The sequence below is a fragment of the Xenopus tropicalis genome, chromosome 7 (genome assembly GCF_000004195.4).
Source record: "Xenopus tropicalis strain Nigerian chromosome 7, UCB_Xtro_10.0, whole genome shotgun sequence".
NCBI classification, from domain to species: Eukaryota; Metazoa; Chordata; class Amphibia; order Anura; family Pipidae; genus Xenopus; species Xenopus tropicalis.
This window is the reverse complement of record NC_030683.2, coordinates 49254551-49272538: the sequence shown is the minus strand read 5'-3', so window position 1 is coordinate 49272538 and position 17988 is coordinate 49254551. Positions and strand designations below refer to the sequence as shown.

The 17988-nt window shown below is 37.7% G+C and overlaps 1 protein-coding gene across 19 annotated transcripts in view; it reads right to left on the bottom strand.

Moving 5' to 3' along the window:
- Positions 1–2285: 2285 nt before the first annotated feature.
- Positions 2286–17988, bottom strand: part of ldb3 (LIM domain binding 3) — a 108119-nt gene continuing 92416 nt past the window's right edge. For all 19 annotated transcript variants that reach the window (XM_031904923.1, XM_031904927.1, XM_018095316.2 and 16 more), the window contains 5 exons: positions 12623–12941; positions 12204–12384; positions 6984–7104; positions 5525–5640; positions 2286–4302 (listed from right to left, as the gene is read on the bottom strand). In XM_031904923.1, the coding sequence (XP_031760783.1) occupies positions 4213–4302; positions 5525–5640; positions 6984–7104; positions 12204–12384; positions 12623–12941 (827 nt within the window). In that variant the 3' untranslated portion in view covers positions 2286–4212. The remainder of the gene's footprint in view (positions 4303–5524; positions 5641–6983; positions 7105–12203; positions 12385–12622; positions 12942–17988) is intronic.

Below are 17988 nucleotides of genomic sequence, written 5' to 3'. Positions count from 1 at the left end.
CAGCACCTAAATCGACAATACTACTTCAAATTGCTTTTTAAAAATTGCAGCGACTAAATCTCCCCGTGGGACATTAGCCTTCGGGGGTCAGGTACTACCGGACTTTGGAAACAAAAACCCCAAAACTCAAAATTTTTGGAGGTGCTTTTGGAGAGCTTTATGTTGTAATTCAAAGTTATTCCCTTTGTCAGTGCTTTTTTTTTTAAACCACAAAACATGCATTTCTTCATTTCAGTGAGATTATGCCTAATTATGTACATTGTTAATTTCTTTATTCAAAGTAAGCACAAGATTTTTGGGGAATCAGTTCCATTCATTTGAATTAACATGGGCATTAAACCACACATACCAAGAAAGGGGAAATGTAGTCAGAAAATATACAAAGTCAGCTATGGCATGGCAAGTGCAAGAAAAAGTAAACCCCTTTAGATTTCTTCCACCTACATAACATGGTTTCTAAAAGACGCTGCTTGTTAAATAAAGGTCTAAAATGAATTGTCAATTGTTAATACATTTGTAATATGCTCACACGCACACACACACATCAAAATAATAAATAAAAAGATCAACTTCATACCTATCTAAATATATGCCTAATGATAAATAGCTAATCTAACATAATTTATCATGCCTAACTGCTTTAAGGCACTGCCGATGGTATTAGCATTGTAGCTAAATGTATTATAAATATAGTTTCAATATTACAAAAAATATTATTTAATTTTTCATGTTGTTAGAAGCTTAAACAAAATTTAAAAAAGTTAGAAAAAGTGACTTAATGCTAGCTTCATAGGTCTTATTAGACATTGGCATAAATGTTCTTTTAAAGGTCAGTTAACAAAGTAAATGCAGTCTTTGACTGCACATCTGTAGGTTTTAACTCCTCTGCTGTAAGAAGCTGGGAAGTTAGTTCTGCTACAGTTTGAAAGTGATAAATTGCAGGTTAACGGCCTATGAAGTCATAAAATACAAATATAAAAACTATCAATCCAGAAACAAAATGAAGGTATGAATAGTACTGCAGTGAAATCAAAATGAAAGAAATGTTTTTCTCTATTACTGCAAGCCAACATTGTATGACTTACAGATATCTAATGATGGAAATGGTGTTGATGTATGCATCTAACATTTCCATTAAAATGCTATCAGCAAACCTAGAGGTTAAATAACAGCAACAAATGCACAGGAACATTTTAACACAATGAATATTTTATACACAATATCAGATTCTACATTCATAACACTATACCATTAGATGTATCCTGTGTTGGGACTATTGGTGCCTAATTAGTCTGCAGACCCCATGAAAAGGTATTAACCAATACATATATTTCAAGCATTGGTATGACTTATGCCAAAAAGGGCTAACCCAAAACCAACCAGATGTTATGAACTAAAATTCCCAGTGTCCTCGGCCAGCCAGTACTGATTGAGGATGATGGATTGGAAGTAATTCAAAATATCTAGAGTGGATGAATTTGGCATCCCTAACCAGGAAGAGAGGAGTGCATAGAACCAGGGAAATACTGTAATGCCTTTGTCCAGCATGTTCTTAATGCTATTTAATATACTGCTCATTAGTATATTAATTAGTAGCCTATTACTTTCTAGGAAATATAGCTTAAAAGGGTAGTTCACCTTTAAATTAACTTTTAGTATGATGTAGACTTTAACGTCTTCATTTTTAATTTTTTTGTGGTTTTTCAGTTATTTTGCTATTTGTTCAGCAGTTGTCCAGTTTGGTATTTCAGTAGTGATCTGGTTTGCTAGGGTCTTATTTACCCTAGCAACCAGGCACTTGTTTGTATGAGAGACTGGATTATCAATAGGAAAGGGACTGAATAGGAAGATAAGCAATAACAATGAAATTGTAGTCTCGCACTGCAATAGTGTTTTGGCTGCTGGGGTCAGTGACCCCCATTTGAAAGCTGGAACTAGTCAGAAAAGGAACTTAATTAAAAAAAACTGCAAAAAATAAATAATGAAGACCAATTGCAAATTTGCTAAGAATAGGAAATGCTTTAACATACTGAAAGTTAACTTAAAGGTGAACCACCCCTTTAGGCATTCTATTAAAGCACAAATATACTTCTGGACTTAGTGCTCCCTTCCACCAATGCCTGCTAGGACCCACGATCCCCTGCCGATCTGCACTTGTACCTCCCTTATTGCAGATACATGCCTAACTGCCACACCCTGGGGTCCACCACAGCTGTTGGGTCTGTTTTCTCTTTTGTTCTTTTGTTGTACCTCTGCATGAATATATATATATATATATATATATATATATATATATATATATATATATATATATATATATATATATATACATTTATTCATAGCTTGTCAGATGGTTAATGATCTTTATTTGCTCCTCAGTCATTTAATGAAAGTATTTTTGTAACAATGCCATGTGCATGGGCAGCTGAAGGATTTCTAAACACATTTTAGCCAAGCTGTCTCTGATTGTTGAGTCTGTGGTGGGACAGCACAGGCTGAGATTCAGATGAAGGGTATTAAAGAGACACTGTATCTAAAATCCATGGAATATCATTTTGCATCATTAATACATTTAAAATATATAACATCATATTATGTGGTGGGTAGGGTTGTAGAAGCTGGAGGTATGTGATCACTTATCTGGAAACCACTTATCCAGAAAGTTCCAGATTATAGGAAGGCCATCTTCCATCCATCTTTTATAGAGTCATTCCTAAGCAAGTTATAATTTTTAAAAACAATTTCCTATTTTTCTGTAATAATGTAACAGTACCTTGATCCTAACTATGCTGCATAAATCCATACAAGTGGTAAAACAATCCTCCATACATAGGAAGTGTGTGAAAAGGTTTTATCACTCCTCATTTCCTTGTGCATTAGGGAAGCAACAAAAATATAAATTGACTTTAAAATCTATGTGAAGCTGTAAAAAACAAAAAAGAACACATATATAGAAGCAGTACAAGCTCCCTATAACTCACTATTTATCAAAAATGACTCAACCACGTCCTATGCATTCCTGTGTGATTTTAGAATTTAATAGAATGTGGGTGAGTTTTTATGTATTAATCTCTAAACTCACATTTTGATAAATCTGCCCTTAAGATTTCAGAGCCTCTGGTGTGTACTTTGGGGCCAGGCCCCTACTAATGTACAGACTGTACACTGCCCGATTCTCTCATAGCTTAGAGAGGTGCTGGGGAGGCATGACATAAACAGTGGAGCAGCACTTCCTTTTTTGGCGAAGATGCACTTCATTTATTTTAAAACGCTATCCACTACGGCTCTAAAAATACCATACATCTGGTTGCTTGGCACTCTGATTATTTTTGTGCTAGACCCAGAGCTCTGCTTTCAATCTCCAGGCTTCATTATAACTATTCCATCTTCAAATTCTTCTACAAAACTGGATTTAACACAAGTTCTGCTGGCAGATACAATGTAGGGTGGACATGCTAAACGAAATGTAGCAAGTCTTTATCAAAAGAGAGTATCTGGAGCACACACACACACACACAAATTATATAGCTAATATTTAGCATATTTAAATGTTCAATAATATTATTAGTGGAGATATAATATCATTAGTGAAGATGTAAGGGTTATATTACCCTTTGGAGTTAACTGTGATGATCACTTTTGGAGTATGTAAACATTTATTTCTCTCAATAAATAACACAGTTTTTATAGGTCTAATAAGTTTTGATCTAAATAGGCTTCCACCCTAGTATTCAGGTGTTTATGGAGTTGCAGATATACCTGTCAAGGTTTGAGCAACATTTTCGCTTGCAGCAAAAACCTATAAAATGTTTATGATAACCAAACATGTTAGTTTGGTGTTATTAAGCATGGAAGCCTATTGTTTTAACAAACAGAGGGATAATAAATAAGCACAAGGACAAAATGTTCTACACTACAAAGTGGAACCAAGTGTTCCTGAATTGGGTTGTAACTATTTGTTATCCCTCTGTACGCAATGTCTCATTTCATGACATAATTACGCTCTTGCCTATTAACATATTACCTAGGCACTCTTCAAAATGACATTTGTAAATGTTCTTTTTTTATATGCTCTCTTTATAAATAAGAGCAAATAATCAAGTTTCACTTCAGATGGAATATGTTACACAATACTCATTTAAGATGGAACAATAATTGTTGTGCTTCTTGGATGTTCAGTTAATCCTTATCATCATTGCTGGCATTCATTCTTTAAACATTGATGGCATGGGCATGTTTCTTGCAGAGGGGCTTATCCTTCTTGGAGTAAAATGGTTGCCCTTCCAAATTCACATGACAAACCTAGAACCCAAATAGAAATAACTTACATAACTGAAGTAGCCACAGATTTGATTTGCAAGTGATTTATATTCAGTTATATGTAAACATTTTTACCTTTCTATCATAATATATATATCAGATGCAGGGCCGGTATTTCAGTCTCCCAGCATCAAAAGTTAGGATTTGGACATAACTTCTAAGAACATTTTCTGAGCTATATTTGTACATATTTATACATAAACAATAATCTGCGATTTGGCTTTAGACTGCACAAACTCACTAACAAGGACATTAGGTAAATGGCATTTGTATCCTCTCCTGTAGAGAATGTAAGGTTGTTTTAGTCATATTTCGGCCAATACCATATTAGTAACAAAATATGACTATACTAGCCATTTTGCCAGCTGATGTGCAGAACCCACTGTAGTTAAGTGGTTTCTCTGCAGTATCTCTGTCTTGGTTATACTGTGTCAAGCAGTGGTTGAGCTGGTGCCATTGCATGTTTCAAGTTTCCTGGACACTTATGGAATCTGAAGGCTGTAGCTACAGGGGCTGTGGCTGAAACTGGTCGCAACTCTCACTGGGGCTCATGTATAAACACTAGCCAAATTTGCACCTGGCAGTAACCCATGGCACCCAATCAGTGATTAGATTTCCAGCCAGCTGCAAGTAAAACAATGAAAGCAACCTTCTAATTGGTTGCCATGGCTTACTGCCAGGTGCAAATTTGTCTAGTGTTCATAAATGAGAGAATGAGGCCAGTTTATGTTGCCATATTGCCAAATAGAGGTATATTAGTGGATAGAAGGGGCTGAAATAATTAACTCTTGGTTAATGAAAACATAAGTATTTAGGTGCAGTAAAAATTATGCCCGTGAAGGCATTTTGTTCCAGTGCCCACAACACACTAGATATGCCTATACTAGAGCTAATTTTGTACACCCTTGCATGCAAAGTTACACTTATGCAGGGGATACAGGGGAAACTATTAAACTGTACCACTGGCACAGTGTTTTATTATGTTTGCTAAGAAAAGCACATTTAAAAAAGCCTGCTCTGGATGAACTGCAGCAGATTGGAATGGTTAGTAAAGAATTTGTGCCCTGGTGATGCCATTCATATGCATATTTGGTACCTGAATATTTTTTGCTTTACTTTTTTTGTCCTTTGCTCCATGTATTACAATCTTTATACTTTTTATACTGATTATGCATTGCTATCATGTCATGTCAAAATTACTTACAGCACAGATGAAACAGGTATCATGCCATGTATGTCCAAGAGCTTCAATGAACTTATCTCCTGCCTCCACTGGGAAATCACACCCATGGCATTTTGTGCTAAACAGAGCAACATAATCTGGAAACAGTAAAAAATGATATATTAAAAACTATAAAATTTAACTGCAAATCATAAATTCTGTGTATAAAGATACCCACAATCCCAGAAACCAAAATAAAACATGTTAAATAAACCTTTAAGGCCAAAGTCACAGGGGCAACCTGATCACTTGCCATGGCCATGGCCTGAGTGCCGCACAGTGCACAGGCAAAGGTGACAAGACCCTGTGATATCAATGATGTCAAACATAATGGTACATTTTTCATTGGTGTGTTTGACATTCAGCAATGGCCACAGATATAAAATTGAAATCAGCGCTTCCCGAGCCAAGACCCCATTCCTGTGCCCTGGGGTTCACTAGTAAAACTACTAGAGAAAACTACTTGCTACACTAATCTAAAGCCCATTTGCTATTTGAGTTGAAATTCTAGAGATTTTCATTTGGTGCTCAAGCAACACATGGAAATCACCTTTCTAGCCAGACCCTAAAAACTTTATATATCACTTTGGGTATTTCGCAGAGGGCCTTTGACAATAACTAACCTCCATATTTAATAATAAGTTTGTAAAGCAACTCATAGCAACCAATAACATGTTTGCTTTTAAATAAGTGATCAGTAAATGGTACCAGCTGATTGGTTGCTATTTGGATTTCACATAAGCAAACAAATGTTCACGAACTGCAATGTTTTTTTAGTAACGCCCACTCCTAGTAGGTGTTAATATTAACACAAATTATTGCAGTATTTCATGCTTTTAATGCTTAAAATATGTCTCTGAATTATGCATTAGTATTATTTCTATTCAATAATTATCGCAATGCGGTGGACATATCACTTTTCTATAATTGAGATTTTTGCGCATGCGCATTAGTAAAGCATGCAAAATGACTTTGTGAATCGGCCCCATAGTTTTATATTACACAGCCAAAAGGCTGTGGTGCTTGCGCCAAAAGGGTTCATTCTAGACATTGACTTGCTTGTTTAATGGTATATGGGACATATTTTTGCTAATTGTAGGCCCTTTTGCACTTATGAAGGACTACCCTTTTCTCTTCCTTATGATGTCCATGAGAAGTGTTTTATTGTGTGGTGGGTCACCACTAGCTATACTAGCTCTAACTTTTTTTGCAGTTTTGCAAACACTAGTCTATTATACCTTCACAATAAATTAAATATAATGTTGCATTAAAGATAGATAAAGTACAAAGAAATGTGTTCCTTGGATAGTACCTATAAACAATGTCTGATATTTGAGAGAGTGGAAATTATTTGGCAGCAGTATACATAGCCGTATAGCAGTATAATATTTTTATACACATATCTATAATTAAAGTGGGTTAAGAGGAGCTTACGCAATACCTTTTTCGCAGTATGGTTCTCCATCCTCCATATGGAAAAGGCTATTACCAAATGGCTTTCTACATGCTGCACAGACAAAGCAAGTAGTGTGCCAAGTCTGTCTTAGGGCATGCATCACTTCCTGGGGAAAAAAGAACCACAAGCTTAGCACAGTGGATGCACAGAAAACCATTGGGAGAAAGCTTCAACAACACCTGGGTTTACAGTGGGGTCACATGACATGCCTTATTAAAATCGATTACACATGAAAACGATATTTTTTCAACCTTGTCAAGTGTTTTTAGAATATCCTGTAGATGGGGACATAGTGACTATTCTGACTGGCCTTATATTCACAATAAATGACACAGACACATGGCTGAACATTATTTCATAGTAGCGCATTTCTCACACACACACATTTTGCTTTTTCTGTGGCAGCTCGCTCTGTTACAGGTAAACTTTAGAACAAGTTACAGGTGGACACAGAGCAAAAAAACCTTTTACAATAATTGCCTACAACCCTGAGTAATTCTTTTAAAACTTTTACACTTTAACTTTCAGTCTCCCTTCCAGAGTAAAAAAAAAAAAAAAGTGAAACATTCTGCTCTGGCCTTTTCAAGCACACTTAATGCTTTAATCAACACTGTTTCTCTGCCAGTAGAACTGAACCGCCGCACCAGTACTGTATGTCCCAGGAAATGCTTTTTGCCAAATGCCCAGCATGCCAATGTAGAACTGTGAAAATGCATTTAAGAAAACAGAATATTTTTTCCTCTCAAACACTGTTTTTCTGGACTTCCGTATCTGCACAAAACTAGTTAATCTAGTGGCAAATGTGTTTGTGAGTTCTAATCTGCTCCCAAGCTCTGAGGCCTGCAAAGAGAAGCTGCATTACTTTAATGTTGGCGATTACGTTTTAATCTAGACCACATTTGCTTCTCAAAGAGAAGAAAGTAATATGCAACTTTTAAGAAAGAGGAAGCTTTCTTTTTAGGGGTTAATATTTTGTGCTTTGAGTGTAAATCTTCCCCTTTCTTGGCAAATACAATACACTGTAATATATCACAACTTTCATGTTCTTTTGCTTGCCAAGAAAGGACGCCTGGGACAAATACGGGACTGAGAAGTGTTTATGTGCGCTGCCTATGTCCCAAAATGCTCAGCAACATTTTGGGACATAATTAATTCCTGTGATCCTGGAGATGGGTGTAAATGTAGGAATTGTTTCAGACATGTATATTTTACAGGCATACACAAAAGGTTTAGATCTAAAGCAAGTGTGTGCATTATTAAGCAGAGCTGGGGTGTTATATATGCAATTATTGATAATAATTGATATTGATAATTATTGATAAAAAGTGCAAAATGGAACAACTCCTAGCACCTATGGACAGCAGGACATTTGCTGGGTGTGTAGGGATTTGTAGTGTATTTAACTTTTTTGTGAAAATAAAATATGTAATAACATATTTGCCCCTGCAAAGTTTGAGTTTTACAAACAGCCTCTATATTTTCCTATAGGGTGTTCAGCTGGTTTAATAATTATCAACCAAATTAAAGAAACATTACCAGTGGACAGTACCCTGTAGTGACTTCCAACTAAACATTTTGCATGATGATACATGGATATCTGTCAAAAAGTGATTTTTCAATGAGCATGAAAGGCTAGGTTTTAAGTTAGGGGATCGTTTATTAAGCTGACAAGCAAAGCAAACAGTAAACCGATCCTGGGTGAATGGGGGTGGTATATGGCTTAGGGTAACTATACTGATGTTAGTGTTGGGAAATTTTTCTTTGGCAAGCTTATTCTAGAAGCACAATTACATAGAATTATGCATTTTCTCAACTTGCTGGTGGGAACATATAGAGAATAATTTAACCTATTTTTAAGCCCCAATCATCCACAAATTGCAACATAAACAACCTCTACCAAAAAGAAAGCAGTCAGAGTTCAATGACTAGGGCTTAGGCTGAACATACTGTTTTACTATTGTATTAATAAAAAATTTATTTTTCAAACTACTCCAGTAAAGTTGATGCTACTCCATCTTTGGTCCTTGCCTAATAGATAATTAGATTACCATTATACAACCCCCTTCCTTCACCCTGTGACTGATTTGTTAGCAGGAATCCATTATTAATTATCTGTCTACTGAGAATCTAAATATCTACTTCTAAAGGTGGCCACACACATGGCGATTTGCGATCTTTTGTGCGACCATCGGTCGCACGAAAGATCGTTAAACCCTGCACTAACGTTCAAGGCTGAAACAAAAGGATTTCTACCTCCTTCTGCCGATTCAGCCCTGACGACAGATTTTGCTCAGGAACCTTCTATGGCGCCCGATCAAAATCTTTTAACCTGGGCGATCGGCGAGTCGACCGATATCAGAAGCCTCCTGCGATATCGGTCGACTCGCCGACTTGCCATACAAGCACCGAATATCGTACGAAACGAGGTTTCATACGATATCATCGGTGCGTGTATGGCCAGCTTTAGAACCAAACCTGGAATAGCTTCAATGAGTAGCTACTCTGTTTGGGCCTTGAGACTTATATAGATTCCCAATACACAGATAATGCCACTGCATAATGGACTCCTGCTTATCTCTAAACAGGTAATGCAATTATCTACCTCGTAAAACCAAACATAGATTAGCTTCACTGTTTCTGTTTGCCCTGTTAGGGCTCTGGCACACGGGGGAGATTAGTCGCCCCCGAGATAAAACTCCCTGTTCGCGGGCGACTAATCTCCCCGAGTTGCCTACCCCTGCCATCCCACCGGCGAACATGTAAGTCGCCGGCGGGATGGCAGACGCGGCGGCGCGATTTCGCGCAAATCGCCGAAAAAGACTCGCGAGTCTTTTTCGGCGATTCCCTGAAATTGCCCCACCGCGTCTGCCATCCCGCCGGCGACTTACATGTTCACCGGTGGGATGGCAGGGGTAGGCAACTCGGGGAGATTAGTCGCCCGCGAACAGGGAGTTTTATCGCGGGCGACTAATCTCCCCCGTGTGCCAGAGCCCTTAAGCTCAAGAATTAACAAAAAATTATTTTATTTGTAATTGAAACAATAGCCAAAAAATATGTTCAACACAAGTTCAATTTAATAAGCTCTTGTTGAAAAGGGGTATACTGTCCCTTTAAATTTTGCAGTTACTAATATGTCTACAATTTTTTATTTGCTTGTAAATGATTGCATTCTTATTTCATGCACATTATGCCAGCCTGACGTTACCCAAGTATATTGCCAGTTGCATCATGTGCTCCTCTACATACCAGCCTGTGATCATGTCTAATCTTACAGATAAAAAGGGCGTTCATAAGACAGTCACTTCCAAGAAATTACTTCTGTTTGCTCATCATTCCCAGACTAAAGCTGCGAATAAAGTGAGATAAAGTCTGAGCAGTTTTTTGTTGTTCTGCCAGATTTGTTCTAATCTAACCAGTCTGGTGCACAGCGACCTTGTAATGCTTCGCTGGGTCTATTCACAGCTTTGGAGTATTATCTGGGCATTAAGTCTAAAGTATATTACTTCCCATGTGACAAAGAGCCTTCACAGATCCCCTGCAAACAATATTGTAGCTCTGTATACTGAGATTCATATATTATTAAAGGCAACATTGCATTTTTTCTGATATTTAATTAGAAATTATAAAAAAAAAGGAACAGCAACTCCAGAAAACTTAAAGTGTGCCAAAGTAATTAATATATTATGTACTATTGCCCTGCATTGAGTTGCATGTTTGCTTTAGAAACCCTACTATAGTTAATATAAATAAAGCTGCTGTGTAGCCATGGGGTAGCTATTTAAACGAAAAAAAAAGAAAAAAAGGCACAGGTTACATAGTAGATAACAGATAAGCTGTATATATTGCCACAGTGTTCTACAGAGCTTATCTGTTATCTGCTATGTAGCCTGTGCCTTTTCTTCCTTTTTCCAGCTTGAATGGCTGCACCCATAACTCCATAGCAACTTTGTTCATATAAACTATAGTAGTGTTTCTGGATAACAGGTCCCATACCTTTACATAAAAAATCAGCCCCCATATGTGTCAGTGTGTGTGTTTTGTTATGTATTATTTTAGCCCATGTTAGACATCTAATAACCGTTTCCATACATATATATATATATATATATATATATATATATATATATATATATATATATTGAATGCTATGCATTAGTCAGACAAGTCTAAACTTATACATTGCTTTATTTTAACTTCTGTTTATTACATGATTGTGCAGACATTTGTAGCCAAACACAACATCAAAAAGAAAGAGGAAAAAAGTTACCTCCCTCATTCTACAACACATTCCAAACAATTACATATCAAAAGAGACTAAAAGATGTATTACTTAGTCAGGATAATATCCCTGGGGGCTTCCCTTAAAGGGATTTGTAAACCCAAATTTCACTAATTTAAAACTTCAATATTCAAATAAAAATTCACATATTAGTGATATGAAAATTGTTTGTAATTGCTACAAACTCTACATGCACCATTGATACAATGTTGCAGAAGTCAGTTCTTGAACAGTTTAGTAATACTTTCTCTTTACAGGACTGTTAAAGGGGCAGTATATAGGGTTTGTTCAGTACATACAGTTTGCCTGGATTTTGGTATTTTAATTATGAAAAATGTAGGGTTTTTTTTTTATTGTTTTTTTTAGCTAAACAGGACAAACAAGGACATTTATGCTACCCAAAAGAAAAGAATGTATAAAAGAAAGGACTTGAATAAAATGGGAAAAGAAAATGAAAAATATCAGAAGTGCAAAAGAAAATAGCAAGATTAAGGTGGGAAAAAGAATGAATAAAGAAGAATGAAAATGGAAATATGGAAGGAGAGAAAAGCAAGAAATAAAAGAGTGTAGGTGGCAAATGTTTGGGATGAGGAAACAATGAAGAATAGGCCAAAGGAGAAAAGGCTAAAAAAAGAAATGGAAATAGGAGAGGAATAGGAGAGTAAGGAATAAAAATCTGTGAAGAATAGAGAAATAGTGAGATGTAAGATGTGCATATTATGTTTATGTGTGGTCATAGATCTGTGCCGTGAGCCTCTGTAAGACCTAGCAATGGACACAAGGAGTGGTGATTAAGCAGTTTGGTCTTGTGAGACCAGTTTGAATTTTATGAATGATTTAAAATTTTGCACACATTTCCCAGGCCAAAAGATAGACAAATAGGCAGTTATACGTAAGAACCCTTTTTTGGTTTGGACTAGACTTACCCCCATAATTTTCGTGTTGCAACGGGCACAAGTTGGAGCAAAGAACTGCTCATAGCAGCGCTCACAGTAAACACCCTTCTGTTCTTCCACAAAGCTCACATCAGCCAGAGATGTCTTACAGTGAGCACAATTAAACTCTTCAGGGTGCCATGACCGACCCATGGCCACCAGGAAAGGCCCTCTAAAGTCATAAAAAATGTGCAAATATTAGTACATCTAGCCAAACCTTTGAAGTTAAAGTTGCTTTGAAAATAGTGAACTGATACATATGAATCTTGATTTATTGTGAATGATTATTATGTATGTTTTGAAATGCCTTTAAAAACTTATTGTTTTTGTACCCCATTTAGTACCCAGTCTGTGCAAGCAAGGCTGTGAATAGATTTTGACATCTTTGTTCATTTTACTTGTTTCGTTACCGAATTATGCTGTTGCAGCTGGCACAAAGTGGAGTCCTGCTGCTTGCTGGAAATCTCTCGGCACGCTGGATTAGACCCCTGGGAACCTGTGAAGGTGACTGACCGACAGGCTGAGGTGTGTAGCTGGGAGCACTGATTGGAGTAGGTGGAAGAGGGGCAGCTTTTGGCAAAATTTGCTTAGTGACAGTGCTTGTGGATTTGCCTGGGGCAAATTTTTGAGAAAAGTTATCATCTGTCACCCAGGGAGGTCTGTTAGAGGGTTCTTGTGTGGGGGGTGCATAGATTTGGGCTGGTGGCTGAACTGGACCTGGTGCAGGAGCTGTGGGAAAAAAAGAAGATTGGGTCAAGCAAGGCTAGAGAAGGAAATGGTTTTAATTAGTAACATGTGCTCATATCCAAACAATTAATGCATTTAGATGAAATCACCAGTCTAATATTTTCTTCAGCATCAGCTTCCCTTATGTAATTATAAAACATCTCCAAGTCATATCAATGTTAATTTAATGTGGTTTTGATGACCTTGATGAGCACCTAGCAATTTCCCTTCAGCAACTGATGATTTAGAGATCACTTTTGCCTGAAATATATTAGACTCTGCCCTGTTTGTATTTTCTTCACAATTCCAGTATCATTGTAGCCAAGTGGTGAATTGTGTGTGCTGTATTTGCGCCCGATGCGTCAAAATGAACACAATGTCACATCCTCGTTCCTTTACTAACTGTGTATATGATTCTTTCTCCAGTTCTTTTCTCACGTATAAAAAGCTTTTTCATGAATAGCAGCCTTTTAAGTTCATCTGTAACTAATGATTTCATGAGATACAAATAATGTAACAATAATTAAAGCAGCTATAGAAGCTTCGTTAATGTCTTAACATTCCCACCTATCCCTTTTGACATGAGCTCATTCAGTTGGGCCTATGTTTTTTAACACTAGAACACTAATTGAACTTCCAGAAACTTAAATAAATTTCCTTTTAATTGTTGTTTGTCAGGTATGTCCACGTAAAAAAATACCTTTATATTTATTTCTGGAAGGTCAGATAGTGTTTATGCATTTTTTCTTCATAAGCCCAACTGAGTGAGCTCATTTCCAAAAGAGGGGGGGATATGTTCCCTTTACGACCTGACTTTTTATGAGCCAGCATCTTTTAGCGTGTGTGTGTGATGAAGCTACTGTTGCAACTGTTCCTGTCCCAATAACCTGCTCCCCTAGGAGGACAAAACATTTGTCAGCTTTGCTGGAAAAGCTGTCAAAGCTGCTCTGTGTTCTCCTTACAAACCTTACATCTAGATCCTGCAGGCAAAATGTATGAAAGTGGGTTTTCTACCCCACCTCCTCAAAAGCTCTCTCTTTTATGGGTGCATTTTTTAGATTAACCATTAGCTGGAATTATTGCCCTTTTGATTTTTTTCCACAAAAGTATTTCAAGGCCTGGTGGTACAGGTATGGGATCCGTTATTCGGAAACCCATTATCCTGAAAGTTCCGAATTACAGAAAGGCCATCTCCCATAGACTCCATTATAAGCAAATAATTCAGATTTTTAAAAATGATTCCCTTTTTCTCTGTAATTATAAAACAGAACCTGTACTTGATCCCAACTAAGATATAATTACTCCTTATTGGAGGCTAAATGATACTATTGGGTTTAAATGATGTTTAAATGATTTTTTAGTAGACTTAAGGTATGGAGATCCAAATTACATAAAGATCCCTTATCCGGAAAGTCCTGGGTCCCGAGCATTCTGGATAACAGGTCCCATACCTGTACTGCTGCCTTGCAGTGCTGGGGCCCTAGATTCCTTTTCTAAGGTACTATATGCAAGGGGTCTGTAAGTTTTCCTATGCTTGTATGGCTTTTGCCTTGGTACTCTGGTTTCCTCCCATACTCCAAAAACCTACATACAGGTTAACTGTAAGGTAAATTGACCCTAGTTTGTATGGATGCGATAGGGACCTTTAAAGTTTTACTGGGGCAGGGACTGATATGAACTATATATAATCTATGTAAAGCACAGAAGAACATGTTGGCACTGTGTAAATAAAGAATAATGATAATGGCAAAATATAATGTCTGTTTTAACACTATATTCTAAATATGCTCTATATCAGTCACTAATCGATATCAACCTACTTACAAGTGTAAATTATCACTGAGTAGCAATATCAACTCCCTTTTAACTGAGCAACTTGAAGTATTTTAGGGCCATGATTGTCAAAAATCACACCTTACACCAGGTATCAATGTCTACACTATCAACCCCTTTTGAAGTGACCAAATCAATGGAAGTTTTAAAGGCTATGGTTATTAGAAATCCCTCTTCACCCTATGAAACTTTTGCAAGATGACTAACTTTACCCATTTTCCTGCACAAATGTATTTGTGGGGCATGTTATCCAAATTTCATAACTTCCTCTTTACCTGTAAATGATTTTTCAAGATGACTAAACACATATACCTTTTTTTTGTTTTTGTTTTTGCTCTTAGCTTATTTTTTAATCTGCTTGCAGGGGCAGGGACCAACTTCATAGAAGTATTTCTATGGGTTGTTGTATACAGGGCCACCATTGTAGGGGAGGGGGTAAAGTTGTGCCATGCCCAGTGGTACCCTCTTCCATAACGTCAGATTTAAAAGCAAATTAACTGAACAGTTATGTCCCAAATGCCCCCCTCGAGTCACTGATTGGTTACTGACTGCTAACAGCTTAGAGAGCTACAGTATAAAGGAGGAAGTAGTGTTCTGGCCATTATTTTAGAAATCTGTTCACTCCAGCCTTTATATCTTACATTTATGGCTAACTAACTATATTGAAAACATTTTTTATTTTATGCAATCTGTTTTACCCAATTTCATTTTTACACTGAACTATTCCTTTAGCTGGCCATACAAGCACCAATATAATTGCATGAATCATACGATTTTCAGATCATGTGTGGACTCCAAAGCATCGTCCCAACAATTTTTGTACCATGGAGATCAGTCGTTTAGTTGATTAAACTGGTTAGAAAATTTCTGTTGGATAACGATAATATCTGTGCAAATATCTGACAATATCCTTGGGTGACCTACAATGAATTCATGAACATAATGCTGATACTATTGCTGTCAGACAATTATTAATGGCCAACGAATAATAACTATGAATAATATATGGTGTTGGTTTTACTTTGGGCTAAAATTGAATACTGTCTGGAAAAATGGCCCTTTATTGGAGTTCCCTATAGATCCTATCAGTTCTCTGTCCATGTTTCAAATGAAGGGTGGGTGTGTCCTAACAGTCCATTACCAGAAGCACAGCAGGAGGGGGATAGCCAATCACAGCCCTGCACTCACACAAGTAAAGACAGGCTCCAGTTCCGTATGATTGTTTCCTATCCTACAGTGCCTGTAATGAGAGCTGCTGGCTCCCCTGCACATCTAGAAAATTTAGCCAGCTGTTGATGGGTGGGACTTGTGGAGTTTTGGGGGAATTTCTCAATAAATAAGTCTATAACACAACTTTTTTTAAAACAATCCTTCTATATTTAAAAGAGTGTAATTCCCTGGTACATTCTTAATTTTTATATGATATGTCTCCTTTAATTCATAACAATTTTTATGAACTGATTACCGTATATAATCGAGTATAAGCCACCTCGGCTTATACTCGAGCCGATATATGCTACGCTGCGCAGACAGTCGTCACGCACCCCCCCCGTGTGTGTCCACGGCCGCGTCCATACGTTTGCGCTGCGCACACGCTTGTTTAGCAATTATCTGCTTGCTGCCTGCAGATTCAAAGCGCAGTATCAGCGTGCGTGGGATAATTTGTGGCTGGGTTATTACACAAGCATCCTGTATCATTCTATACCTCAACTGCTGAAAAACCACTACTCCCAGCCATCTCTCTGCTGGAGAGCTAGGCATGCTGGGGGTTGTAGTTTTGTCCTGTGTGGGTTGAAATGAATTCACCACTGTAGAACAAATTAAAATCCTTGTTGGACATCTGATTCCTGATTCTTGACAGCACTGCCTTGGGAATCCTTTAAATGGATCAGGCCACTTACTCACAGCCCAGGCCTCCTGCTAACCCTTTTCTTACTATATTGTCTGCCTCTGAATTGGGGTCTGTGCTGATGGGGAAAGGTATGGGCTGAGATATGACGCTGTTGCTCTAATCCATCCTATTCTTGGGGTCTGTGCTGATGGGGAAAGGTATTTGGCTGAGATATGACGCTGTTGCTCTAATCCATCCTATTCTTGCTGGCTGCGGTTTCAAAGTGCAGGGACTCAGTAAGCACAATAATAAAAAACAGTTTGCTCTCTGTTCTGGTTCAATAGGTATGGCTATAACCTATGGTTCTGCAGAGCATGTGGGAAGAAAGGGGATATCAGTTATCAGAGCAAGATAAAGAGTAGGGTAAATGGGAGCAGCCATACGTTCTATCATTGCCCAACTGGCTTTTTGTTGAAGTGCTCACACTGACGGTTGAAGGCCTCTTTGGGGTGCTGATATTCGTCCTTCAACACCATTTGAAGGTCTATAGAGAACCCTACTAGCCCCATAAAGTTTGGTTTGTCCCTAGGCTTATACTCGAGTCAATACGTTTTTCCAGTTTTCTTAGGTAAAATTAGGTATTATAGAGTAACATCAACTTTTTCTATTGGGAGCTACTTATTGAACTATATGATGCATTAACTTTTTAGCAGGGTATTGACTGGTTATTGGGCCCCACAGCAACATCACTGGGCCGCTATGCTTACCCAATTTATGTAACTTATGTAAAAACTTACAAAACCTACGTATAAACTCCACTGACCCCCAATTAGGGCTCGTACTGATGAGCATTTCTTCCTGCGCTCCCCTGCGGTGGTGTACTCATACTGTGTTCCACCTGCGTTCAGCATACACCCAGTGTATTCGTGCGCACCCCTGTGGTGAAACGCAGGAGAACATCACTGCAGGGGAGTGCAGGAAGAAACTCTTATCAGTACGAGCCCTTAAAAGATTAGCTATTGTTATAAACTACTACTGACCAATTATTGGGCCCCCACAGCAAGACAATTGGGCCCCTTAACTGCAGTTTACAGAATTTATGCAAAAAATTACTTAACTTTCTGACTGAGTGCAACATCTACTGATCCCCAATAAACTGACTGTTAATAAGCACATGAATATTGCACACACACCAGGGATGTAGAAAAATGTTGGTACTACACTCTTGTGTGGCTCCAAAGTTTCTGATGACAGGCCTGGTTGCTAGAAACCCCCCCCCCCCTCCTTTTTCAGCTAATACAGGTATTGTTTTATACTTGAACAAATCTGAATAGAGCATCACATCCTAGTGGGATATGATTGGTTAAGAGTCCGTCTGTACAAGAG